Raw genomic sequence first — 27,880 nt, forward strand, 5'->3', positions numbered from 1 at the left:
TGTGACTGAAATGCTACTTTAAAGCAACAGGAAAATGGGGAGCAACCTCGAGAAGTTGTTAGAGCCAACTGCGATTCCACACGGCCGAAACCCTTGGAATCAATCCCTTGGTTTGGTGTGGATGAGAGGCTGACCGTCGGTGTATTGACGACCAACTTTTGGCTAAATCCACTGGCTGTCGTTTGTTGTACTAGTGTGTACGATTAATTACAGTTCCTAAGGAAAGAAAAAAGTGCAGGAAATTTTTCCTAAGAATTTTAAACGTGATGCAGCTGGTACAGAAATTTATAACCATCTGTTGGATGCATGGTGCCTTCACGTTATGGCGATGTAAGTGAAGCTGTAGCGACAGCAGGAGTTACAAGATAGATGAAGAGAGTCTTTTAACACAAACTCGGGAGTAGGGAACCAATGTTCGTCTGGAAACAGCCAATATCATCTAAAATCAATATAACCTCCTTATCTCTGGGGTCAATGTCCAGAGGTAATTGTACTTCTTATCTTCAATGTCCCTACTAGTTGGCCTCTTAGCCTTAATGACCTGTCGTAATTTACTGTCCAATTAGTTTAATTAATGGCATATGGCTTTTATCACCATTATTAATGACCTGTCACTTTATCGCCATTATTTATAACCCAATTATAGTGATTTATTACCCAAAACAATGATTTTCTCTACCAGCCCAGAAAGAGCCCTACCACTCTCCTGGGCTTACTAGCCATCAGAATGACTGACCACTTGTGTTCTATTCACCGTAGTGGAACGCTCATTACTAACCATCAGTCAGTAATCTCACTCGTGTTCTGTCATGTGACTCACCCTTTAATGCAATTGCTTGCAGTTTATTATTAACCGCAGAGTCCGCCCCCGGTAGCTGAGTGATGCCGGCATAGTAGCTCAGCGTGTTCCGTCAGAGGGTTAGCTACTCTCTGTAATAAAAAACTGAGTGAACAGATCAACGAAGAACCTAAACGGGTGTCATTGGACGTCTGCCCCGAACAAATTCAACGAACAATATATAACAAAATGAGATCAATAAAATAAAATAAAATAAAATAAAAAATTAAAAAATGTGGTCAGTGCGAAAGACTGTCAATCCTAAGGGCCCGGGTTCGATTCCCGGCTGGGTTGGAGATTTTCTCCGCTCAGGAACTGGGTGTTGTGTTGTCCTTATCATCATCATTTTCATCCTCATCGACGCGCAAGTCGCCGAAGTTGCGTCAAATCGAAAGACTTGCACCTGGCAAGCGGTCTACCTGACGGGAGGCCCTAGTCACACGACATTTACATTTTTTATGAAGCCCAGAGACATTTCTGCAAAGTATTACCGTCTTCTTCCATTTTTATCTACCAGTTTAGGGTTATCTGTTACAATTTAGTTGATTTTCCAAAACATTCACTTTTCAGAGTCTTAAATACGAAACTCTAAGTGTGTAACAGATATCGTAGTGCATTACTTACACAATTTATACGAATATCCTACTTTTAAACAAATGACAGTCTACTGTTGGTCTTAGAAATTAATACTTAATATCGATTTGATGTATACTAATCTGATGCTTAAGTGTGCTAAAAACAATGGTCTGGACACAATAAAGTCACCTAAGAGGAGTCTGTAACCAGGAAATTAGTGTGTACTTACAAAATAACGGTTGTAATTAGCAGTTTTTCTGCAGTCTTGTGACACTTTACAGGCCATAAATACACAACAAGTTGCTGAAGTTTTCTCCCTCTATCACTAAGACAGGAATAGATTAGGAGGCACACATTTTATTTAAAAAACAAGCAAACAATTTCTTCCGGGACTCTCGCTATTAATGCTTACAACCTCGGTGTTGCCCACCCGGAGCCACTGTCATCTCTGTTTCCCAGCTGAACCAGGTATGAAGTTACCAGAGCCACGTCCCAGCTACCACCGCCTTCTATGGTCCCCAGCTACAAGCCGCAACACAGCCACACGCGCTGCTGTCGCGAGGGAGTCAGCCTTTCAGCTAACCCTTCAAAATGGTTCAAATGGCTCTGAGCACTATGGGACTCAACTGCTGTGGTCGTAAGTCCCCTAGAACTTAGAACTACTTAAACCTAACTAACCTAAGGACAGCACACAACACCCAGCCATCACGAGGCAGAGAAAATCCCTGACCCCGCCGGGAATCGAACCCGGGAACCAGGGCGTGGGAAGCGAGAACGCTACCGCACGACCACGAGATGCGGGCAGCTAACCCTTCCAAACAGACAGGCCATCTATATCGGGAGAGCAGCAGTTACATCCTTCCTATTAAAGCTGACCACCACTACTAACTACGAAACTTATGATTCGAGTTAGTCTGTCACACTGCTAACGATGTGCGGTCACCACCTAATACTGCCAGCACCATACTATTGTAGTGACCAGAGATACCAGTACAAGCTCTCCCTCGTGTGTGTGTATTTATATACTAAAACACATAGCATATGGAAACAACGTTCGACGCAGATATTATTCGAAGAACTGACTTTACTTTATTGTAAACACAGAACATGTCATTAGTCATTCTGATGGTTAGTAAGACCCGGAGCATGATGGAATTTTTTGGGCTGTTGGGGAAAATTATTTTTGAGTGATGAATCATTATATTAGGTTATCAATAATGGCGATCCTTTATAATCGTGGTGAAAGTGACAGGTCATTAATAATGGTGAAAAGTGATTCGTCATTACGTAAAAAATTAGAAAATAAATTATGATACATCATTAATAAGAACAATGAAGCAAAGTGGCTGACTTGTAGGGAACAATGGACAATTTCTCAGAAAGGACATTGAACCATCACCTTGAACGCAAGGAAGAAAACTGCCTCATAACATTTACCCTGGTGGACATTGACCCCATAGATAAGGAGATGACCTTGAGTGTTCCCTGAGGAACATCTGTCTCCCATTTTCCAGGAGATCTGCAACGGAAATGGTAGCTTGGACGTAATATACAAAGAGCTGATTTAGCGTGATACGTAAGTGACCTCACAGAACGTGACAATAGAGCCCAACCATTAATCTACGGCATACAGATGGGACGTCTAAATGAGGCCAGCTGGAAGTCTTCAAGTGTGGGGTCGAGCGTGCAGTATAACATTGATATATCAAGCAGAGGGAAATGATCTCCTGTACCATTTCGTTCATTTCTTTATGGATTTATTTCAACTTGGAGAACTGAAAGCACAGCTCCTATCATACACATTCCAGCGAATCCTTTCTGCAGGACTCGCTGCAATATTTACCTTAATAGTGTTGAAAAATCATAATATACATAGCAGTTCATGACATCCAGCCTTACAAATTTCAAAACTCCGCCATTTCTCTCCCCACATCCACCACTGCTGGCGGCTCATCTCCAACTGTGCAACGCTACGCGCTGTTCACATCCAGCTGCCGCTGCCCAACACTACAATGGCAGACAACAATGCAAACTAGCCACAGACTGCACACAGCACAGCCAGTGATTTTCATACAGAGTGCTACGTAACGTTGCCAATAAGAAAACATAAACAGCCTACTGACATAGCCCCCATGCTCCCCACAAAAAATTTTACAAATTGTTTTGGGCAATGGCCAATAATGATTTGATAAAATTTTTCATAATTACAATAACAAAGAAATCAAAGGCACACACTTCTTGATACAATGTTGGTCAAAAGCTAAAATTTTCTAACAGTCCATAAAGACAGTCCTGATCGTTCATCACAGTAAAATAGCAGTGTTTTTCTCAAAGTCTGAGCAGTAGAAGAAAATGCACACGGAAGTCGTGGATTTCCATGCAGTCTTGAAGAAGTAGTGTTGTCCTTCCAACGAAAAGACAGTGCTGACTCTTGACATGCAGACAGGTAATGGGCCACAACAGAGCAAACCCACCGCAGAGTCAGTCGAAGTTTTGAAGAATATTGGTACGTAGGTCATCACAGAGTAGACCCACTGTAGTCCTGGTAGAGATTACGGTACTGGTGGGCCACCAGAGGTGCAGACCCACTGCAGTCCTTGTATAAATAATGGTAATGGTGGGCCATCAAAGATGCAGACCCACTGTAGTCCTTGTAGAGACGGCCAGCAGCCATCTGTTGCAACTGTGCAGGTGCACAATCACCATCGAAGAATCTTGCGGACAATATAGCAAGTCCATAAACCACCACTTGTGCACTCACAAAGTTTTTGAAATTGTCCTTAGAACCAGCAATGCTGTTGTTCCAGTCCCTTGCTGAATTATTAACACACGTGCAAACACTAACAGTCCCTACTTCTCACATATTGGCCATATACTATGACCAACAGAAATGTGTGCAGTGAAATGTAACTTACAAGTTACTTAATTTGATGAACTGGTGTCAATTACAATTTTATAACATAAGAATACAATAACAAAGGTACTAAATACATCATTAAAGAACATAACAATACAGATAACATTTGTAGTAAAACAGGCTTTACAAAAGAATAGAAATAAACATGTACATCAGTGTTACAGGAATTAGGACGTAAGTACATACATGAAAGATCAGAATAATTTTTGAAACATCAACTTCACACATGAGCAACAAAACAGAAAAGATAAATAATGTCTAAACATCTTTACAAAGTAAATAACATAGTATTAGAAAAATTCTACAACATAGCTCTCATCAGCTAAACACATAAAGACAGAAAAAACACAAATACACAAGGGTACACAAACACATAGAGGGATGACACAAGAGGAAAGGGCAGGGTTTGTTTTACTGCAGTATTTTGCATGGAGATCTCCCTTCGTTCATCATTATTCCCAAAAGTCCTATCTAAGCCTGCTTTCTGTATTCTGTTCACATCCTTTTTCAAAAAAATAGTTTTTCTCCACTGTACACTGCCTTTTTTTTTTGGCCAAACCATTTTCTTATAGCTTCTCAATGCATTTCTTCCAATTCATCATAGTTAGTTTCTTATATAGTCTACCCCCTCTTAAGCTAACTTAAATCTACTGAGCTCAGATGCTAAACTAAGGGACGAGGCAATGCAGCAGCAATAAACAATTAACACAAACAGTAATGACAAAAAAATGGAAATTTGCAAAGCAAGCTACAGTAAATCTAAATTACCAAGCAATGCAACATTACAACTAATATGAGCCAATGTGCAGCAACAAGAACAATAAATCAGTAGTAAAACTAGCTTAACAGAGTAATACAAAGTGAAATTTAGTAGCACTATGCCTGGCAAACAGCAGCAGCAAATGCAATAACTTATATCTAAACATGAGAAAGCTCAAGCAGAAAAAATATTACAGTAAAAATGGCCATGATTAATACCTATGTCACATCTTAACACTAGAGTGATGCATCACTGTAACTTGCTCTAGCAGACAAGTTACCAAGTCACTGACAAAAATTATGTATGCAATTCCTGTGAAGTGGAAATGTCTTTTTGTGCTCCCTCATTTTTTTGAAGGACATCCATCATAAAGTTATTTTTTACTGGATCTGTAGGCATAGAATATTTATATTAGTACATCTATAAAATTTTATTTTAACCAAAGCTGCAGTTCAGCTAGGAACTAGATATTAAACAAAATAGGCAAAGCAAGGCGTGAAACGTCATTCACTAGCCATATGGCATTTCATAATGCAGTAAACAATCTTTCAACTAGCAAGACAATAGACATGAAATGTTTCTCATCATTTCATTTCAGTAAATATCATAAATTAAGAACTCTACAGTGTAATCATGTTTTCAAGTTTGAGGGTGTATTTACGATGCTTTCTACAAAGGAATGTCAATAGCGAGGATAAGGGCCTCCCTTTTTTTTCTCCACCTGTGCCTCTGAAAGGCACACACTAATGGCTTTTTTCCAGGCGATTGTTGTGCAGCTGGGTGCCCATGACGCATTACGTGAAGGTGGTCCCTTAACTTTCTTACCGAAATATTTACAACAGCAGTTTCCGCTACAGTGACAGTCACATATAAAAATATTTCACAGGTCAAGAGTTTGCGTTACAAATCTGTAGAAACAAAATCGTATTGATATAACAGTCGCCAAAAAATTTTCGTTGGCATTGTAATACATTCACGCATTTACATACATTTCGTAACTCTTAAAGTACGATTCTTGGTTTCCAACAACCTTTTTCACAAACCAGAGTCCCTAACTACTACTCATTATTCCTTACCTTATTCGTCGACACTTCTTCAATATTTCATCATAACAGATATGTGGCATAATCAAATAACTCATATAGCATCAGCTTATTGATCATAAACATACCGCAACAGCATAATACACATAGTCATCGTAATAATAACATCATAACACCTCAGTCAAATCTCAAAATCGTTGTAGCTTCCTCCAATAATTTCAAAACCTAAAAAAAATTCTCTGCTCATGTCAAAAGTGTCATCTGCCTCAAACGTACTTTAAAAATCGTGATACCATACCAAATATATCATTCAAAGCTCTCATAATATCACAATTGGTCCGAAAAAAATGAACAGTTCACAAAGTACAGACAAAATACAATTTCGTAAGCATGAAGTTACCCAACTGTGTAATTGCGTAAACATGTGTCACTGATGTAGTAAAAAAAATGTTTATCTCTCAGTTAAATGATCAGATAGCTGTGTAATTTGTGAGTTAGAGAAATATGGTACAGATGTGAAAAGTTGTATAAGCAAATACCATATTAGCTAGGGCTCCTTGTGCTTACCAAACACATGGTACACAAAGTAAACGTGTACCCCCCTGAGGATTAATGTAATTATACCCTCAGGTGTTACAGATTACGGCAATGGAATGAAATGTATCATGGAAAACTTTCTTTGTAATTCAAAAATCTTGAAAATTAAATGGCTTAAGTACAAAATTAATCTCTCAAATGCGTGTCCTGTAGCGCTAAATGTGCGTCTTGCTGTAAGATAATTCTGTGGAAGTGTCATAGTTATCGTCCTCTGTAAAAAAAGTTCTGCTGAAGTCCATATACTTACCTCATCATAAACGAAAGTGAAATGCTTTGCATATGGATACCGTAGTTATTACGTACCTTACCATGATCAAGAAAGTACTATAATGTAACGTATTGTTGTGCTACGAAAAAGGCTGTCTCATTGTAGCTATACCACAAAAGTTATTACTAAAACATGTTTTACTTTCCAGAATAATACAGAAAAACTGTGCAGAAATAAAACAGAAACACTGCAAAAGCAACATTGTATATTGTCACTCATTAGTAGCGTCGTGATAAAATCGTGTAGCTGTCACATAAACTAACCACTGTGTCGTCTGGTATCTCACAGAAAGTACTTTAAATCCAGAATGTATTTTCAAGTAAACCAAAATGTTGCATTAAAATCTCATTAGCAGTACTGGTAAATGTTCTAAGTATGTAAGCCTTATAGTCGTTACATAATCGTGCAACTAACACACAAGAATGTACACACACAATAACACTGTGACGTCTGTTCACTATAACAATGCATTCGTAATTTCTGTTTAAATAAGTTCTCTTGGTTCTTGATTGGATATTTAACTTCAAACATTGTTGCATGGTAACAGTTTCTAAGTCTGACAATGCATACTAGAAATGTGAAGTGAAGAGTTTTATGGCAAAGACAAAGTTAAAAGGCAGATTATCTTTCAATAAACGGTTTTACATGTGAAATGTGGTGTAAACCTTTACTCTTCCTAGTACGCAGAGTTTCAACTTCAACGCAATTATCATGTGGTATACGTCGGATTCTGTAAGGTCCATTGTAAACTAGAAAGAATTTGTGACTCAAGTGTTTGTTCTTATGTGACAATGAATGAGCTTTAATGAGAACTTTCTGACCTATATATCATTTCTTTGCATTTGCTTTACCGTGTAGTTTACCCCTTTTGTCTGCTGCAGATTTTATATTTTTAGGAGCCAAATCAATTATGTCTTTGTGTCGAAGTTTACGTGTATTCGGGAAAAGTACAAGCTCTCTGATTCTGTTCGGTGGTTCTTCATTCTTCAGTACAAGAGTAGGTGGTAAAGCAGTGGAGTCATGAGGCATTTCATTCAGCACGTTTTGAAATAAGTGTAAATATCTGTCCCAATGCTGATGCTTTCTGTGACAATAGAGTCTGCAAAGCTTATTGATTTCTTTCATAATCCGTTCGGAGGGGTTGCAATGTGGTGAGTACAATGAAATAAAAACAGGTTTGATTTTATGATTCCGAAGCATGCGTGACCAATCAGCAGATCTGAATTGCGGACCGTTATCTGAAATGACTTTAGCAACGTAGCCAATTTCACGTAAGAAATTTTTAACAAAGGCGTTAGATACAGACCGTCCAGTGGCTTTACGTAACGGAGTGAAAGAAACAAATTTTGAAGTAAGTTCAACAGCGACTAGAACGTACGAAAATCCATTAGATGTTCTGACAAACGGTCCCAAGAGATCAACGGTAGCAAATTCTTTTAATTTAGAAGGAATGATAGGAAACAGCGGAGCAGGATGGGAGATAGTAGATGGTTTCGCTTTTTGACAAAGTTTACAAATAGACAAGACTCTTCGAACTCTCTTTTCCATATTGTTAAAATAACAAGTCGCCCGAAGAATATGATAACATTTTCGTGGACCAAAATGTGCGTAGCCGAAATGAATTTACCAAATGAGCTTATTAACAAAATCATCTGGAATGCAAAGAACCCATAGCTTGTCATCAACAAAATGGTTCAAATGGCTCTGAGCACTATGCGACTTATCTTCTGAGGTCATCAGTCGCCTAGAACTTAGAACTAATTAAACCTAACTAACCTAAGGACATCACACACATCCATGCCCGAGGCAGAATTCGAACCTGCGACCGTAGCGGTCACGCGGTTCCAGACTGAAGCGCCTTTAACCGCACGGCCACACCGGCCGGCTGTCATCAACAGTGCAGCGTTTGAACAGTATGTTGTTTCTCACCAGATAATAATGCCGAATCTGTGTGTGTGTCTTTTCATGCCATTTACTTTTGATGTCTTTCCAAATCGGATCTTTATCTTGTTCATGAGCAATGTCCTTTAAAGATGTGGTGATGAAGTTTTCAAAGGCGAATTTCTGAATGTAAAGAATACTGAAATTTTTCTCGAGGTTGCCTTCTGTGTTACTTTTCTCAATCCCAGCCGGTGCGCTTGACAGTGCGTCCGCAACAATGTTCCCCTTGCCGGGAATGTAGACTATTGTGAAGTGGAATTCTTGCAGAAACAATGCCCAACGTTTTAACCTGTCATGATTTAATTTTGAAGACATAAGAAATTGTAATGCACGATGATCACTGTATACTTTTACGTGCTTACCAGAAAGTGAGAAACGGAATTTGCCCAAACGATAGCTAAAGCTTCTAATTCAGTAACGGAATAATTTTTTTCAGATTTTGTTAGCACTCGGCTAGCAAAAGCAATGGTTTTCTGAACGGTAGTGTCATTTTCTATGGCTTCTTGAAATAAATGGGCACCAAGACCGACTTTAGAAGAATCCGTGCTAAGGCAGAAATCTTGTGACAGATCTGGATGAGCTAGTATTGGCGCGTTAAGTAACGCTTCTTTCAAAGAATTGAATTCCAACTGTGATTGTTCGTCCCGGTTCCAAATAGTATTTTTTCCAGTGAGAGAACAAAGTTTTGGTGTAACAAGAATTTGCATATTCAGAAAACGACGGTAAAAATTTACGAGACCTAGAAAACTGCGGACTTGTTTTTTTTTTTTTTTTTTTTTTTTTTTTTTTTTTTTTTTTTTTTTTTTGTGGATGGAACTCGAATGGCTCTGACTAACATTAACCTATACCTTTCACAAATCACTTACCTCACAAAAATTTTCGTTACTCGAACTACTGCAATACAGCGAACGCCACTACTGCCAGCCAAATAAAAGATTCAAACTACGGAAGGCACTAACTACTGATAGGCATAGTTAGCAAATGAAAGATTTTAATAGAGAACAAACAATGTATTTACCTTAATAGTGTTGAAAAATCATAATATACATAGCAGTTCATTACATCCAGTCTTACAAATTTCAAAACTCCGCCATTTCTGTCCCCACATCCACCACTGCTGGCGTCTCACCTCCAACTGCGCAACGCTACGCGCTGTTCACATCCAGCTGCCGCTGCCCAACACTACAATGGCAGACAACAATGCAAACTAGCCACAGACTGCACACAGCACAGCCAGTGATTTTCATACAGAGCGCTACGTAACGTTGCCAATAAGAAAACATAAACAGCCTACTTACAATTTATAGAAGTGTTTCATGTAATGAGCTGCACGTTGCACATAATTTTTGAGATGTGACGCCTTGAAGTCAAGAATTTTGGAACATAATTTCTTTTATAATGTTGCTTAACCTCTTTATAATACCTCTGTTGTTTAATTTGTTGTGTAACGTGTTAAATTTACTTTGAAATTGTGCATATGTACATGAAAATAATTTATCTTTCCTCAATGACAGGACAGACTGAGTTTATTTACATGCGTCTGGGCACCCAGTGTCGAACCGGATCACGAAGCAGCCTTTCTCACAGAGGAACCATGGCGGCTGGTGGCTGAAGGTCGCTACAATCACGTCCCGTACATGTCGGGAGTTACGGACCTCGAACTAGTTGCCCAAATTCACGGTTAGTTTGAAAAGGATTCACATACTCCTTTTAGATGACAACACCCAATACTTCAAACTGTAAACATTGTTGATGATGTGGTCTGCAGTCCGACGACCGGTTTTATGGAGCTCTCCACGCTACTCTATCCTGTGCAGGCCTCTTTACCTGCTTACTGTATTCATCATTTGGTCTCTCTCTCCAATTATTAACCCCCCCCCCCCTCCCCCAAATTTCCCTCTGTTAACCGTATCGACGACTCCTTCATGCCTCAGGTTTCGTCCTACCAACTGATCCCTTCATTTACTCAAGCTGTGGTATGAATCGCTTTTTCCATTTCCTGCTCATTAGTTACTCGATCCGCCCAGCTAATACTTTCTTTTATAGCATCACGCTTCAAAACATTTCATTCTCTTCTTGTCGGAACTGTTTAACGTCAAGTTTCACTTACATACAAGTCTTCATTCGTGACAAATACATTCAGAAAAGACGCCCTAACCCTTAAATTTAAATTAGATGTTAACTAACTAACTTCTCTTTCTCAGAAATCCCTTTCACGCTATAGTCAGTCGACATTGTAAGTCCTCTCCACTTCAGACATCATCCGTTATTTTGCTGTCTAAATAGCAAAACTCATCTACTTCCTTTACTGTCCCATTTCCTGATCTAATTCCTTCACCATAAATTGATTTAATTCGTCTACATCCCCTTTACTTGTTTTGATTTTATGTTTATGTTATACACTCTCTTCTTCCTAATTCTTTGCTGTCTCTGGCAGAATTACGACGTCATTGGCATCCCTGTAAGGTTTTATTTCTTGTCCCTGAACTTCAATTCTCTCTCCTAATTTCGTCATTGTTTTCTCTACAGCTTAGTCAACGTACTGCTTGAATAATACTGGTGTTAGGCGACAACCCTCTCACATCCCTTCTGAACCCCTCCTTCTCTCTCATCTCCTTCGACTCGCAACTGCAGTCTGGTTCCGGTAGAAGATATTGGTAACGTTTCGTTTCCTGTACCTTATTCCTGCTACCTTTAGAATTATAAGGAGTGTGTGCCAGTTTACACTGGCAACAGATTTCTGTAAATGTGTAAATGACATAACTGTAGATCTGCCTTGCCACAGGTTTCGTAGGCGTGTTTCAACATTTCTTTGGAACCCAAACTGATCTTTTACGTAAGTTTGACTTCTACCAGATTTTTCCATTCTCCTGTAAACAATTCATGTCAGTATTATCCAACCATGACTTATTTAACTGATAGCTGGGTAATATTCACACTTCCAGCGAATAACCTCCTTTGGAATTGGAATTATTTCACTGTTCTTTACGTCTGAACGTATTTCACATGTCCTATACAGCTTGCACACTAGGTAGAATAGTTTTGTCATGTCTGACTCAATAATTCTGAGAATATGTTGTCTATTCCAGGGCCCTAGTTTTGACTTAACTCTCTCAGCGCTCTGTCAAATTCTTTTCGCAAAATCACATCTCCCAACTCGTTTTCATCTACTTCGTCTTCCCTGTCTATGACATTACCTTCAAGTTTTTTGTCCTTGAGTAGCACTTCTATATATTCCAGTCACCGTTCCATGTTCCCTTATTGCTTACAAGGAACCCCTTGAGTGCGAGGTTGCAAGTTTAATCTTTAGTAAGGCTCATTTGAAAGTGTGTTAACAATTATGACAGGAAAAATATTAACTGCTAATGATTCACCATGTGCATCAGGACGACGATAGAAAATGACTGTCCGGGAGATACAGAGATCAACCTTATATGAGATGTACGTATTACACTTCACGAAATGGACATCGTCGACATTCTAGAAATGTTCAAAACAAACCATTAACTAGCACCACGAACAGCGAATGAAAAATGGAGCGCCACAGCGATCACAAAGGTTCGCACCTTGGACGCTTAGCTGGGCACCCGCTCTTAAAGAATGCATATAAAATCATTTTGGTGTAACGGGGTGGTGAGAACTGATGGAATGCGGTGGCATGCAAACGAATGCAGAACACGAATTTCCGGCATGCTGGAGTATCTTGGGTCGGCAACTTCTGTTAATCAGTAGAACGAGAAACCAGTCGATGTGGCAAATTTTTACTTTTCATTCATCCGATGACTAATTTCGGGTGGAGAACCATTTCCATTTATCATAACATAGTCCAAAATGGCATTTCCAAAGACGTCAAAAATGTGCAATGAACATTTACAGTGCATACATATTCTGTAATAAAGTTATTGCGATGTATATTCCCTGAACTTTGCGATAAAGTTTTCTCTCCTGCTATACGATCCTTGCACCCAATGGTTCCAGACCCCATATTTCTTTACATAGTATGACAGTATACATTTCATGTGCTACGGCAGCGAAAGCAACCTGTGACCACTGTAGGTACTCTGTTTTACTTATTTTATGTTTACCGTTAGATTACGTTTAATTTTTTGTCAAAAGAAACCCTAAACCATGTTCTGAAATAGTGTTTCGTTTTCTCCACTAGACAGTGCCACAAGTTCCTCTAAAAAATCGTAACACAACACACACATAAATGTCATACTAACAAATGTAAATCCAGCTGATGATGGAGGTTTAAACTATCGAAACGCGTCGTGGAGATAAATAAACAGTGACTCGTAACAGTAACCTGTTGTTTCATTTAATCACATCCTGTAAATTGTACTGCTGAGGACTCGAAATCTGTTCATAATTGTTTTCTTTTTTTGCAATGCTGCGGATGATCTCCCATGCAAGTAATTATGTTTAATACCCGCTCCTCGGAAAAAGATAGTCCGTCGCTGATTTTCACTGCAGAAGGGATCTGTCAGACAAGGATATGAACTACATGGCTGAACGCCTGTTTCAATATCACTTTCACTTGTTAAGTATGCATCGTGATCATTGTACTCCCCATGTACACTGTCCGCACAGTCGAGCACATACGACACCACACATTACACTAACTCATATTGCAGAAATGATAATATTTTACTTGCCACTTCTTTCTGAGTCTCCGAAATTGTTTGGGTCCCTTTCTGACGAAATTTTGTTGTAGACATACTGCAATGTTCGCTTTGTTTATCGTTGCCGTTGCTCTACTTTGGATTAACACCACCAGCACTGTAGCATTGTCGTGAGTTACTCGTCGACTAAGCAGTTCAGCTGCGCTCCATAGCCTCAAGCCGTGCTCGCCATCGATCAGATAGATGTAGTCCTTCCCTGTTGTAATTAACAGGCAATAGTGTGGTTGCGTGGTAGAAAATACAAGGGGCGTCGATTACCTTAAACATCATTCGCCTTTTGCAACGTTTCTCTCAGGCGTTCCTTGTTAGTACTGGTTTCCCATCTGAGGTATGTTTACACAGTCGCTCCTCTTTTCTCGAAAGGTCTCTCTAATTTTTCTGTAGGTGGTGCCTGTGACTCCTCTGGTTATGCATACTTCTACATGCTTGCATTTTTTCGAACGATTCGCTCTTTGCCATTTTGATCGTCCTGTAAATTTGATTTCTTAGGCATTTGGGTTTCATTTTATCTGCTCCATCGACTAAAGATTTATATTTTCTCCTTTCGTCAGTTAGATTCAGTAGATCGTACACTGTGACTTGCCCTTAGTTGAAGAGGCACGAGTGACTTAAATAAATTACATCGTCGCACCTGTTCAGTGTACTGAATCGTCCTAAGACCAGTCGGGAACGCGTAGCTGAAGGGTGAGGAGGTTGGTTGGTTGGTTTGTGGGATTAAAGGGACCAGACTGCTACGGTCATCGGTCCCTAAGGGTGAGGAGGGAAAGGCTGTATCCCTGCTTACCACCAACGCCTAGCAGCCATTCTTTTCGGGGCCCTACCTTACCGATTACTATATGCTGTCCTGGTACTTAGTTTTCAATACCGGATACCAACCTAACTAATTAAGTAGTATTTTTTATTGTTTTCAGCGTTTATTAATTAATGACAGATTATAACTCTCTCATACAGCGGGGAACAACACACGCAGCGTGTTTTCTAAAATATTAATAATTTGAATTTAATTAAGTTGAACTGTTTGCACCTGTGGATAACTACTCGTTTATCATTGTAAATATATTGTATTATCGTCATTATAAAACATCTGCAGAAAAGTATCAGATCTCAGTGTGTTTGATTAGAATATGATTGCATTTTTTAGTTTGAACGTTAAATGTTAACCGCTGTGCTCTTATGGAAACGTAGGCCGGTTCATGACGTCATGAGCCATCCCTCCAGTGGCGCAGTACGCTATGATCTGGGAGTGCGCTGTTCACACGTAGATTATGTCACACGTCCAGTTACATATTATCTAGAATTGCGGGCAACCGCAGCCAAATGTCCGCATTTTTATATGAAGGTAACGAACTCTGTTATTTGGCTGTAGAAAGTTTATTAAAACCACGACTGGTTTAACGCCAATTTAGGCGCAACCTCAGGTGATTTAAACAGGGATTAAATAGGAAGTATTTTGCAAGTCTTTTTTTTACGATTTTTCTTTTTACACAGGCTTAGTAGGTACTGTTACATGAAGTAGAATAAACTCGCACATTGGGTATTTACGTAATTGTGTCTACAACATTGCTTAACGCTTTTCTTGAAGCCTGTCCCCGTCCTCCACATCACTGACAAAATTAAAATCAGTAAGAAGCATTTCTCAAATAGATAAAATGTTGTGCCCTTAAAACAAAATAAACTGAGTGTTTTGGCGGAGAGAGTGTAAAAGAAGCTCTTAAAAGCGTGCGAAATTGTACATGAGCACCAATAAAAAACACACCATAATATCAGGTGGAGGTGCTTATATACGATTTCGCACGCTTTGAATGGCTTATTTTACTGTAACCGCACCTAATACTCGTCTTATTTTGTTTTAAGGACATCCAATTTTATCTATTTGACAAACGCTTCTAGTGCTTCTTAGTTTTATCGATGACGTAAAGGACGGGGAGAGGCTTGAAGAAAAGCGTTAAAAATGTTGTAGACACGATTATGTAAGTACCTAATGTGAGGGTCTGCTCTACTCCATGTAGTAGTACCCACTAAGACAGTGCAAAAAGAAACCTTGCAAAAAAAATGGAAAAATATTTCCTTTGCAATCCCTCATTAGATCGCTTGAGGATGCGCCTATACTGGTGTGAAACCGGTCGTGGTTTTAATAAACTTTCTACAGCCCTAGCGTTGTTTGTTGCCTTCCTATATAAAAGTCCAATTAAGCTGATGAACTGTGAGAGGTGGAGAAAATGTTTATTATGTGGGCAGCATATGGACAGTAGGGTATATCATCGACTTTCATAATATATAATATAGAATACATGGCATTAGTGTTGTTATTGAAACCATAAGAAATTGTAAATAGTGTCTCTGAAAGGTATGCAACGTGCTAGAAATAACTCTGGCTAACAGTAATAAAACCTTCCGTGGACCCTAAACGTATTCCAGCCACAAATTTCTTTGTAGGGGGGAACAGGTGAAACAGAAACACAGCCTAAGACTGGTGAATAGTGTGGATAATTGAACAGTTTACATTTCAGATATGTCTGTTTTCCACTGAAAAAGAATCTTTGTGACCAAGCTCACTGTTCTTACCAAAGGATTTCTTCTTTAGCAATCTGAGATTCCTTTCATTTATTTTTTAGTCCAAATAAGGCGGAACGCTTGTATAATATTCGCCAGTTATGATTTAATACTCTACAAATTTACAAGATGGTGGATTCCTAGAAACTAGTCGCCATGATTCTGACAGGAGGGATTGACTTCGTCTTTGTATGTGAACGGCCTCCGGCTTTCCACCCACTACTTCGATCAATATTTTGTTTGCAACGTGAAATGATCGACCCATATCTCATCAGCCGTTATAAGTAGGTGAACAAAATCAATTATTTGATGCTAAGCGGTAGAATAAACGCATTTTCCCATTTACGTTTCGTCAACAGTGAACAAACGGAGCATCCATCTTCTAGAAAACTTTCTAACAGTTCTTCTTGTCAGTGTAAGGCATTCTTTCTCCTGATGCGCTCAAGGCGGCAGGTATCTGGTACAGCTTTACTTCATCTGACACCATGTGATGCTTTTCGTCACCATTCTGTGATTACACTATTACGGTCGCCTGTAATATCATCGTCTTTAAGACAAATACGTCTACGCTTAAGTTCAGTAGGCATTTTCTACAACGTTGAAAATGAATGAGCTTTCTTACACCCCGTCAATAACTCTGGACCAATATTTTGGTTAGCTGTAAACTATCCAAAACGAATAATTTAACGACGAAGTAGCATTAATTTTTTCCTTTTGATCCACACGTATACAATACGCCAAATTGTACCGGACAGTTATAATTAAACTTTTCCTATTTAACACGTTATAACACGGAAACTAATTACCGTAGGAGTACTAAACTTGGTAGCAATAAAGTCAAGGACATGGGGAAGAGAAATAATGCAGAATTCAATTGAAAAGCTTTCAATGTACTGCAACGTAACATCGTACCATTACATACCGGTACCATTATCGCTACAAAAGGGACTCAACATAGCGATCGACAGTGTCCAGAAAAGTCTGAAAGCGCAGGATTACATTCTACGTAGCAGAACGAAGCATGTCCGTAGATATGGTGGCTATTTATCTTGTTATGCTGCGCTTCGGATCAGTACATGTATGAATGTTCCCCTGGTAAACCCTGGCCTTCAGGAAGCCCCACAACCATAAACCACAGGTACTGAGATCAGGTGATCATGCTGGCCAAGCTTTTGGATACGATCGGCTGTTAATTCGATCGTTTCCAAATGTGTCTCCGAGAAGCAGATGAACTTCACGATCGATGTGCGGTGGGGCCCCCATCTTCACGAAAACTATTGAGTTAAATGCGTCTCTCTCTTGTAGGACAGGTATCACATGCTGGCGAAGCATATCGCTGTAACACTGGCCAGTGACAACGCACGTCTTTGGTGCTCGAGCGCCAGCCGGTTCAAGAAATAATGAGCCAATGATGAACGTAGCCATGAAGCCACCGGTGACACGTTCCCCATAACCCGTCAGAGAAAATGAGCTTCGCCTGTCAGTAGGATGGTCCAGGGACAGCCCTCGTCAACTTCAGTCCTTGCGAGAAAGTGAAGAGCGAAATCAACACGTCGTTGTACATCCTGTGGTGCAAGCTGCTATACGATATGGATCCTGTACAGATACCATTTGAGAATGGTTCGAAGCACCTTCTGTCCATACAGAACGCACACTGCCTGGCGGTCGAGAATTGCGCGCAGCGTTATCTGCCATTTCATCAACCAGCTAGGGTGCATCCGGTCGTCGGCTTCTTTCGGAGCGACACCCAGTTCTCCAGTCGATTCGAACTTCTTCATGATGCTCCGCACGGCAGGTGGAGGGAGAGGACCCTTCCGTAATCCTTTCATCCATCGATATTCTCGAAGTGCAGCTGCAGCATTACTGTTGTTTTGATAATAGACCTTCACTAACAGTGACCTGCTCCTTTTGTCCAAGTTCACGTTTACACTTCAACAAGCGCACTGCGACTGGTCAGCTGTGTGAGACTATGAACTGATCGCGGGGCACCTAGTGGCCATAGTTGTAACTGGAAATCATGCACCCCTTACTCTGGACATTAATGCTACCAAGTTTGGTAATCATACGGTAATTAATTTCTGTGTTACGACGTGTTAAACAGGGAAAGTTTAACTATAACCACCCAATACATCAGTGTAAACAAAACTGTACAAAGATCGAGTTGAAATTTAACTTACATAACTGTAGCAAGTTCACCGACCAAATCACATTTCTGTGATATTAACGCCATCTCAAGACGGCGCGAGATGGTCCAGTGGTTAGCAAAGTGGACTCGCATTCGCGAGGACGACGGTTCAAGTCCGCGCCCGGCCATCCATATTCAGGTTTTCCGTGATTTCTCTACATTGCTTCAGGCTAATGAGAGGATGGTTCTTTTGAAAGAGTACTAACCATTTCCTTCCCCATCCTTTCGTAATCAGAGTCTGGGCGTAGGCTACATCTCTGACGACCTCGCTGTCGACGGGACATTAAACTTTAACCGTCCTCCTTCCTTTCTTACCATCTCTTCCAGGCTCTGTACCACCCACGTTTCCTTGTCTTGGACTCTGCGAGCCTGCTATGCCCACACTCTTTCGATCGTGTTTCGATTGCTGCTTTCAGTTCGGTTTATTGTGCACTGCTCACGTCACAGGTAGCTACTAGGAACTAGCTTTTATATTTTAAATGACCTATCATTACTATACCTTCGTTTACGCTTTAGAGCATTTGTTAACTGTATTTCTGATTCAGTCCGTTTGCATTATGAATTGGCCCTTTCTTAGAGTTGTTCTTGGGTGTACGCTGTGCCTGTGAATTTATCATTCTTTGACATGGTTCAAATGGCTCTGAGCACTATGGGACTCAACTGCTGTGGTCATAAGTCCCCTAGAACTTAGAACTACTTAAACCTAACTAACCTAAGGACAGCACACAACACCCAGCCATCACGAGGCAGAGAAAATCCCTGACCCCGCCGGGAATCGAACCCGGGAACCCGGGCGTGGGAAGCGAGAACGCTACCGCACGACCACGAGATCTTTGACATGCTACAGTCGATTAACTTTATTGTACTGCGTATGTGACGGACACTTATTTGTAGATATCTTTTGTAATTTAAGCTAATATTTCTCGTTGGACCAATGTTAGAACTATATATCTTTCTTAAAGTGCATTTTAATGTGTCCGATTTAGATTTGGGCAGAGTTTCTAAGAGCATATTTGTGACATTGTATCACGCCATTGGAAACTGCTTCGGCGAGCGACATCTTGCAGTTACACCCCCTCAGCTCTGCAGTCGTAAGCACCGTACACAAGCGGTGACCCGGCGTTATGGGCCATGAATGTTTACCATTTTATCATGATTTTGCCCTATGTGACCATGCCATTTACGGCTATATATTTTATTTGCTTACTCTGTTAAGTTCGTGAAAACAGTTATGTTTGTTAACTTCCCATACTATGTATATTAGGATGCTACTTGTAACGTTATACACTCCTGGAAATGGAAAAAAGAACACATTGACACCGGTGTGTCAGACCCACCATACTTGCTCTGGACACTGCGAGAGGGCTGTACAAGCAATGATCACACGCACGGCACAGCGGACACACCAGGAACCGCGGTGTTGGCCGTCGAATGGCGCTAGCTGCGCAGCATTTGTGCACCGCCGCCGTCAGTGTCAGCCAGTTTGCCGTGGCATACGGAGCTCCATCGCAGTCTTTAACACTGGTAGCATGCCGCGACAGCGTGGACGTGAACCGTATGTGCAGTTGACGGACTTTGAGCGAGGGCGTATAGTGGGCATGCGGGAGGCCGGGTGGACGTACCGCCGAATTGCTCAACACGTGGGGCGTGAGGTCTCCACAGTACATCGATGTTGTCGCCAGTGGTCGGCGGAAGGTGCACGTGCCCGTCGACCAGGGACCGGACCGCAGCGACGCACGGATGCACGCCAAGACCGTAGGATCCTACGCAGTGCCGTAGGGGACCGCACCGCCACTTCCCAGCAAATTAGGGACACTGTTGCTCCTGGGGTATCGGCGAGGACCATTCGCAACCGTCTCCATGAAGCTGGGCGACGGTCCCGCACACCGTTAGGCCGTCTTCCGCTCACGCCCCAACATCGTGCAGCCCGCCTCCAGTGGTGTCGCGACAGGCGTGAATGGAGGGACGAATGGAGACGTGTCGTCTTCAGCGATGAGAGTCGCTTCTGCCTTGGTGCCAATGATGGTCGTATGCGTGTTTGGCGCCGTGCAGGTGAGCGCCACAATCAGGACTGCATACGACCGAGGCACACAGGGCCAACACCCGGCATCATGGTGTGGGGAGCGATCTCCTACACTGGCCGTACACCACTGGTGATCGTCGAGGGGACACTGAATAGTGCACGGTACATCCAAACCGTCATCGCCGGCCGAAGTGGCCGTGCGGTTAAAGGCGCTGCAGTCTGGAACCGCAAGACCGCTACGGTCGCAGGTTCGAATCCTGCCTCGGGCATGGATGTTTGTGATGTCCTTAGGTTAGTTAGGTTTAACTAGTTCTAAGTTCTAGGGGGACTAATAACCTCAGCAGTTGAGTCCCATAGTGCTCAGAGCCAACCATTTGAGCCGTCATCGAACCCATCGTTCTACCATTCCTAGACCGGCAAGGGAACTTGCTGTTCCAACAGGACAATGCACGTCCGCATGTATCCCGTGCCACCCAACGTGCTCTAGAAGGTGTAAGTCAACTACCCTGGCCAGCAAGATCTCCGGATCTGTCCCCCATTGAGCATGTTTGGGACTGGATGAAGCGTCGTCTCACGCGGTCTGCACGTCCAGCACGAACGCTGGTCCAACTGAGGCGCCAGGTGGAAATGGCATGGCAAGCCGTTCCACAGGACTACATCCAGCATCTCTACGATCGTCTCCATGGGAGAATAGCAGCCTGCATTGCTGCGAAAGGTGGATATACACTGTACTAGTGCCGACATTGTGCATGCTCTGTTGCCTGTGTCTATGTGCCTGTGGTTCTGTCAGTGTGATCATGTGATGTATCTGACCCCAGGAATGTGTCAATAAAATTTCCCCTTCCTGGGACAATGAATTCACGGTGTTCTTATTTCAATTTCCAGGAGTGTAGTTGATAGCCTGCTATATGATCATAATGATTAAAACCAGCAACTGAGTAAACGAACATTTGGGATCAGAGACTGTTGTGGTACTGACATAAAAGATTACATATGTTATCTGATGAATGTGCTGCAAGTTATCGTTTCCTGGCCACAAAGAGTGATAACATCGAAAATTACAATACCAGAATAAAAATGACCTATATTAACGTTTACTAATTTAACTTAATCTTAGTAAGGGACTGAGGAGACTGCTTCTATGATGTTTTATCACTTACTCCATGATACAAAACGCAAGGCAGCTAACACAGCTAAATTTGAGAGCAAATAAAAGACTGTTTATTGCGATGCCCCTTTCTCTTCCTTCGTAAGAACATTGGGTTTATGCAGTGGTGACTCCATTCTCGAAAAAAGCTGGATTTAACGGATTTATTCCCGAGCTCTGGAATAAGCATCTCACTACTGTTAATAATGGTCCGTTTTTCCGGGAGTCGCCAAGCTCGAAAGAAGACTGAATCATAAAAGAAGGAATGACCAACTGTTTGAATTTCACGCACCAATGAATAAAAAAACCGCACACTGCACTCAATTAAAGGAAATTGAATTAGAATATGTTCAATTCAGTTCGCTTTGTAAAGAAAACAGACTACTGGATTAACACCAAATTATATATTCTTCAAACCGGATTTCACGCACTCCACCTCGTCATAACTTGTCAACAACCTTTACATCAATGTTAATAATAACTGCAGTAGCTCTAGCCTGATGAAAATATAGACACGTCAGTCTAAGCCAAAACTGATTGATACAGTTATAAAAATTGTATTGTTTTGGCAGGAAAACAGCGGGATTTTTACCCTGTGCTGTTTGCTCCCATTCTCACACCTTCATTGCGTGTGCGTCAGTTTTACATCTACTGCATTCCTCGGAATTCGAATCTGAATGACGCCTCGGAATTTCTTTGTCGACAATATGTGGAAAATTTTCCATAAATCATTAATCACAAAAAAGATTTTTTTCCCCACTTTTCGCTCACCTCCCATCACTCAGCGACAATCTAAACTCAATATTTTCCTAAATTATCAATATATGACGTACGCAGCAACCCGTTGGCTGTATACTTTATGTGTTTAAAATTTATTTAAGGTTGCTGCTCTCAGCCATCTTTAAAATTGTTCCTAAATTATATTTGAAACTAGACTTCTAACGGGTGAGAAGCAAAACATTAGTGTCTTGGTGGTTACAACAGTGAGAAACAACTACAAACTCGATGCATGTTGTTATATCAGCATGTCTCACGAGACTAAACTTGAATCACTAAAAAACAATTCTCTCTGGTGCTAAATCTGTCATGAACCTGGATACAAAACACAGCGGAGTGAATGAAATTTCCAGAAGAGTCACTGATTCCACCCTGATCCATACCTACACGCTTTTGAGATGCGTTCGATACCTCATATTTGGATTAATATCTGCTGTAGAATTTGAAAGAGGCTTTAACGTTGTGCAGTTGAGGGTAGAAACATTTAATGTCAAAGCCATATACAGCAGTTCATGTTTTTCTCAAGACAATGGTGTTATTAACAGACAATCTGCTACTACTAACGTATATTTACTTTTTGTAACAAGAATTACTTCTGGATTTTGTTCCTGCTTTTTCTTATTAAACTCTCTCCGAACAGACCTCGAAGGCTCAAAAGTACCAACCGCCGTGTCATCCTCAACCCAAAGGCGTCACTAGATGCGGATAGGGAGGGGCATGTGGTCAGCACAGCACTCTCCCGGTTGTTGTCAGTGTGCGAGACCGGAGCCGCTACATCTCAGTGAAGTAGCTCCTCAATTTTCCACAGAAGGGCTGAGTGCACCCCGCTTGCCAACAGCTTTCGGCAGCCAGGACGCTCCCCCATCCAAGTGCTATCCAAGCCCGACAGCGCTTAACTTTGGTATTCTGACGGAAACCGGTGATACCACTGCGAAAAGGCCGTTCGCTTTCTTTTTTCCGTATGAACAGTTAATTTTACTACCTTAAAAGAATCACGTTTGACTGTCATTGCAGGTACTGGACCGCTGGCCACAGAAGAAGACATCAGTAACCTGAACGCAAACTTCGAGGAAATTGTTGGGTGTGATCTGAGACTCCCGACCAGAGAGGAGCAGCTGAGTGGCGCTCATTCAGTGCGACTGTTTTACTACAACGACAGCGAGGTCACGCTGCAGGACAACTACACCACTGCTCTGGTAAGTAGCAGGTTACTCGGCTCAGCTCCTGAGCTATGGAATGTCTGTGTAAAGGCATAGCTCTAACAATGGCTTAATATTACTCATAGATAAACCAATGTAGTCTATCTAAATTATGTGAAGTTCAATTTTTAGTAAACTGTAAATTTGTGGTAAGGTCTTATGGGACCAAACTGCTGAGGTCATCGGTCCTTTAAGCTTACACACTATTTAATCTAACTTAAACTAACTAACTTACGCTAAGGACGACACCACACACAAACACACACACACACACACACACACACACACACACATGCCCGAGGGAGGGAGCCGCGCAGACCGTGACAAGAAGCCTTTGACCGCGAAACTACCCCACGCGGCCAATTTTCAGTAGCCACACAGATATTACCAGTAGTTTATATGAACGACATATTGATTATATGAATGCCATTAAACAGAATCGACCAGGAAGTAATGACATTCCAATCACTGGCATGTTCATTTACACAAGTAAATCATCTGGTGCCTGCTGGGAAAGTGTGTGCATACGGTAAGAAAAAAAAAAGTTGATTAAAGAGTAGGGAATGGCATTCATTTGGCTCGTACGATTCTCCAATCCTTCGTGATGCTCACGCTTGTACCTAGCCAACCACAGGATACTGCGTTGTGGGTTGGGGGTGGCAGTGTGTATGCAGGTGATTCACTCTTGCAACGCTCATCTTTCAGTTCCTGGCATAGGTGGTCCTTCAGCTCGCTTTAGTACTCCTGTTCAATTCTAGCCGCTGCCCACTGCCACTGCTTGCGTTGCAAAGTGGCTCTCCAAGTCGAAAGTGGAAGAAAATAGGTAATATTCTTAAAAATCTGCCGGACATTACGCACAGCCATTGTGAGAATCGCTATTCCAATCAATCTACAGTATATCAAAATACTGAGAGCTACCACTGGGCTATGGCTAAATATAAACAAGGCCTCTGATCTGTATCGAATGAATTCTCCTAATATCCAAATCGGCCCCTCCGACTCCAGTGGGATGTGAGTAACTGTGCGCAACGGAAACGGTTTGAAAATTATTAGCCCTGACAACTCAGTCGTGGGTGTGGTCCTTGCCAAAATCAGTAGTATTAAATAGTTATAGGGCTCATCTGTCTACTGAAACCAAAAACAGGTTAGCTTTGGCCGTAGTTCATTGTTATAAAAATGCAAAATGAAACAAAGATATGATTTATAAATGAAACAGTACCTTCTCTAAACCAACAGACACAAGAGAAAGTTCGAACACAGCAATCCTTACAATGAAAGCAATTAAAAACAACTACCGAGCGCAAAGTCCACGGCAAGGTTGTAGGGGAAAGAAGATGGTAAATAACCCGCCCTTCACCAAAATAAATCAAACACACAATTCCGTCTCGAACATAATCATTGCCTCGATATTTGGAGGGTGAAGGAAAACTCGTGCAGGAACCCTTAAATATCTGAATCATAAGCGAGCCATCGAACACAATGTTATTCCTCTCGAGGTGCCTTAAACTTCTAAAGAAGGCCAACCATCGTCTCGTCACTTCCTTTCCTCCTTCTCTTAGGCGACGTGAACTTACCATTTTTCTGCGTTACGAGGTGGTGGACTGCGACCTAAGTGTCTTCAGAAGCCGAAGTCTAAGTCTCGTGCAGCAGCTCGAAGACGTTAGACCAAGAAGTCTCAACGGAACTCGAAGCAGAATTGCCTCACAAATGATACTCGCCCAAGTTCTCCGCAGAGAAGCTGACACAAACACACCGGTTGGCCAAACAGGAAGTCTGCCAATGGGATGCTACCTAACAAACCTTGCCTTCTCTCCTCCGAAAAGTTTATTTACCTGCTTGCCAATCCCTAGTTTTCCCAAGTGAAATGAATTATTAAAAATTCACGTTGTTATTTGACACCGACATATAGGAAGATGTGCGACCTGTTGTGTTAAAATATGTGAATATTAAATTCTAGGTCAAGATCGCTAAAATTCCTTTGCTTGATAACACATCGACGAGCCATCTTCACATCTAAAATACAAAAAAATTGCGTAACAAAAATGAACAATAGCGTAATACAGTGTGTATTTGAACTTATCTTGTATGATACATACCGGTAAAACCTTTATTACTTGATTCCTTGTACAGCAGCCACCAGGCATTATACATCGTCATAACTTGTTCAGATGAATCGCCCTTACTGTCATGTGCAAACCAAAAATATGTATGTAGATCGTGACAAAATAAAGTTCAAAGTACATTTTGTTAGTTGTTTATAGCTGTGATCTCACCTAAAGTAAGTTGTCATGGTTACATGAAATCTGTCGCTAGCCATGTCTGTCACTGCTAATGCTACAGTAACAAGGAAGCAGCTGCATGACGGCTGTCAGAGAACTACCCACACACGCTGCGTTATTGCTAGGCGAAAGCAGTGTGAGATGGTGTCGCTAGACAACTAAATTTTAAAAATACGTGCCTCTGTAGTAATATACAAAGTGGCAGCGTAACGAACATTCAACTAGATTTACGTCATTTAAATTGTAAGGAACTGTGCTTCATTTCCACAATCTGTAGTAGCCATATAGGCTTTTCGTTGAGTAATAACCAACGGTAAAATATTAAAAAGAAGAAAATAAAATTGTCATAAGTGAAACCAATAAATACACTGCTGGCCACCGTAAATGCAACACCAAGAAAGACAAGAGGTAGCACAACAAGATTTATTTTGTAGATAACATGTTGACCAAGTATCAAATGATTACGTTTACAGACGTCTGTGACATGTGGTTCCTGCCAGAATCAGTAGCCAGAGTAGCCGCCATTGTTGGAGATCACCGCTGCCACACGTCTCGGCATTGAGTCAAAGAGACGTTGGATGTGTTCATGGGGTACAGCAGCCCAAGCAGCTTCCACACGTTGCCAAAGATCATCTGGTGTGGCAGCTGGGGATGTAATCTGGGTCACTCGTTGAGCAACCATGGACCACATGTTTTCTATTGGCGAAAGATGCGGAGAGCGAGCCGGCCAGGGAAGCAATTCAATCTGGTTATTGACGAAGAACCTTTGGACAATGCGTGCCACGTGTGGTCGCGCATTATCCTGTTGAAATATGGCTGTGGCCGAGCCCTGAAGGTAAGAAAGGACAACTGGCTCCAGCACCTCGGATATGTAGCGCCGGCTATTTAAAGTACCGGCAATGCGTACTAGAGGCGTGAGAGAGTAATATCCAATACCGCCCCATACCATAATACCCGGTGCAAGACCAGTGTGGCGGTGCATAATGCAGCTGTCCAGCATCCCCTCTCCACGGTGACTCCACACTCGAATCCGACCATCGTGGTGCTGCAGACAGAAGCGTGCCTCGTCAGTAAAGACAACGTCATTCCATTCTGCCATCCACAGCCGTCTGTCATCACACCATTGGCGACGGAGACGTCTGTGGTTCTGCGTCAATGGTAGACGAAGCAATGGACGTCTTGCGGACAGACCACTCTGCTGTAAACGGCGTCGAATGGTACGCGCAGACACTGGATGATGCGGTACAGACGCAATGTGCTGTGCTATGGTTCGGGATGTCACTGAGCGATCCGTCACTGCCATGCGCACAATTTGCCTATCAGCACGTGCAGTGGTGCACCGAGGTGAATGCGATCGACCACGTCGGTCCGTCGTACTCTCCTGCATCCAACGGTCACATATCCGCATTACAGTTGTTTGGTTTCGTCCAACACGACTAGCGATTTCTCTGTATGATAATCCACAATCTCGGGTAGCCACTATCCTTCCTCTGTCGAACTCGGATACTTGATCAAACGATGTTCGCTGTTGTCTACGAGGCATAACTGATCGTCGTGTGAAACAACCACAAGGTAAACACACGTGCTGAACGTATACTCGTCGAAATCGCCAAGCCTTAAATGGCGCTATGAGGTGGCGCCACAGGCGCGCGTGATGTGCGTCTGCGCTGAAATTCTAATCAGTTGCATATCTCATCGCTGCAAACCCATGGTGTAAATTTCACTTGATTCGGATGCTTCCTTCAGGGTGTTTCATTTACGGTGGCCAGCAGTGTATTTGCGTTGTAGGAAAGTATGTACAGTGCCAATGATAAAAAACCATACTCTTGAATAATAAAGCGAGTAATACTATAACTCGGAGTCTAGGTACCAATTATAATCAGCGAGATAACTGGTTATAATTACAAGAGTAAATGGGCGGATAACCTAACATTATTTGATGTTATAAGCAAGCGCAAATAGCTTTAAACTTACGTATGCTCAGAATGAGGTATCACCTCACTGTATGGGTAAAATCACAATTTGAGTGAAAACATATTCAAGGCCAAGTAGACAAGATGTAAGCCATAGAGGAGCCCACCCGGTTGGCTGTGCG

At 41.7% G+C, this 27,880-nt stretch overlaps 1 protein-coding gene across 1 annotated transcript in view; it reads left to right on the top strand.

Annotated features, from left to right (window-relative positions):
• LOC126234598 (esterase FE4-like) overlaps window positions 1-27,880 on the top strand; it is a 94,592-nt gene that overhangs the window by 34,566 nt on the left and 32,146 nt on the right. Inside the window, exons 7-8 of the mRNA XM_049943314.1 lie at window positions 10,455-10,620; window positions 23,322-23,503. Coding sequence (XP_049799271.1) covers window positions 10,455-10,620; window positions 23,322-23,503 — 348 coding nt within the window. The remainder of the gene's footprint in view (window positions 1-10,454; window positions 10,621-23,321; window positions 23,504-27,880) is intronic.

The sequence above is a fragment of the Schistocerca nitens genome, chromosome 2 (genome assembly GCF_023898315.1).
Source record: "Schistocerca nitens isolate TAMUIC-IGC-003100 chromosome 2, iqSchNite1.1, whole genome shotgun sequence".
Classification (NCBI taxonomy): Eukaryota; Metazoa; Arthropoda; class Insecta; order Orthoptera; family Acrididae; genus Schistocerca; species Schistocerca nitens.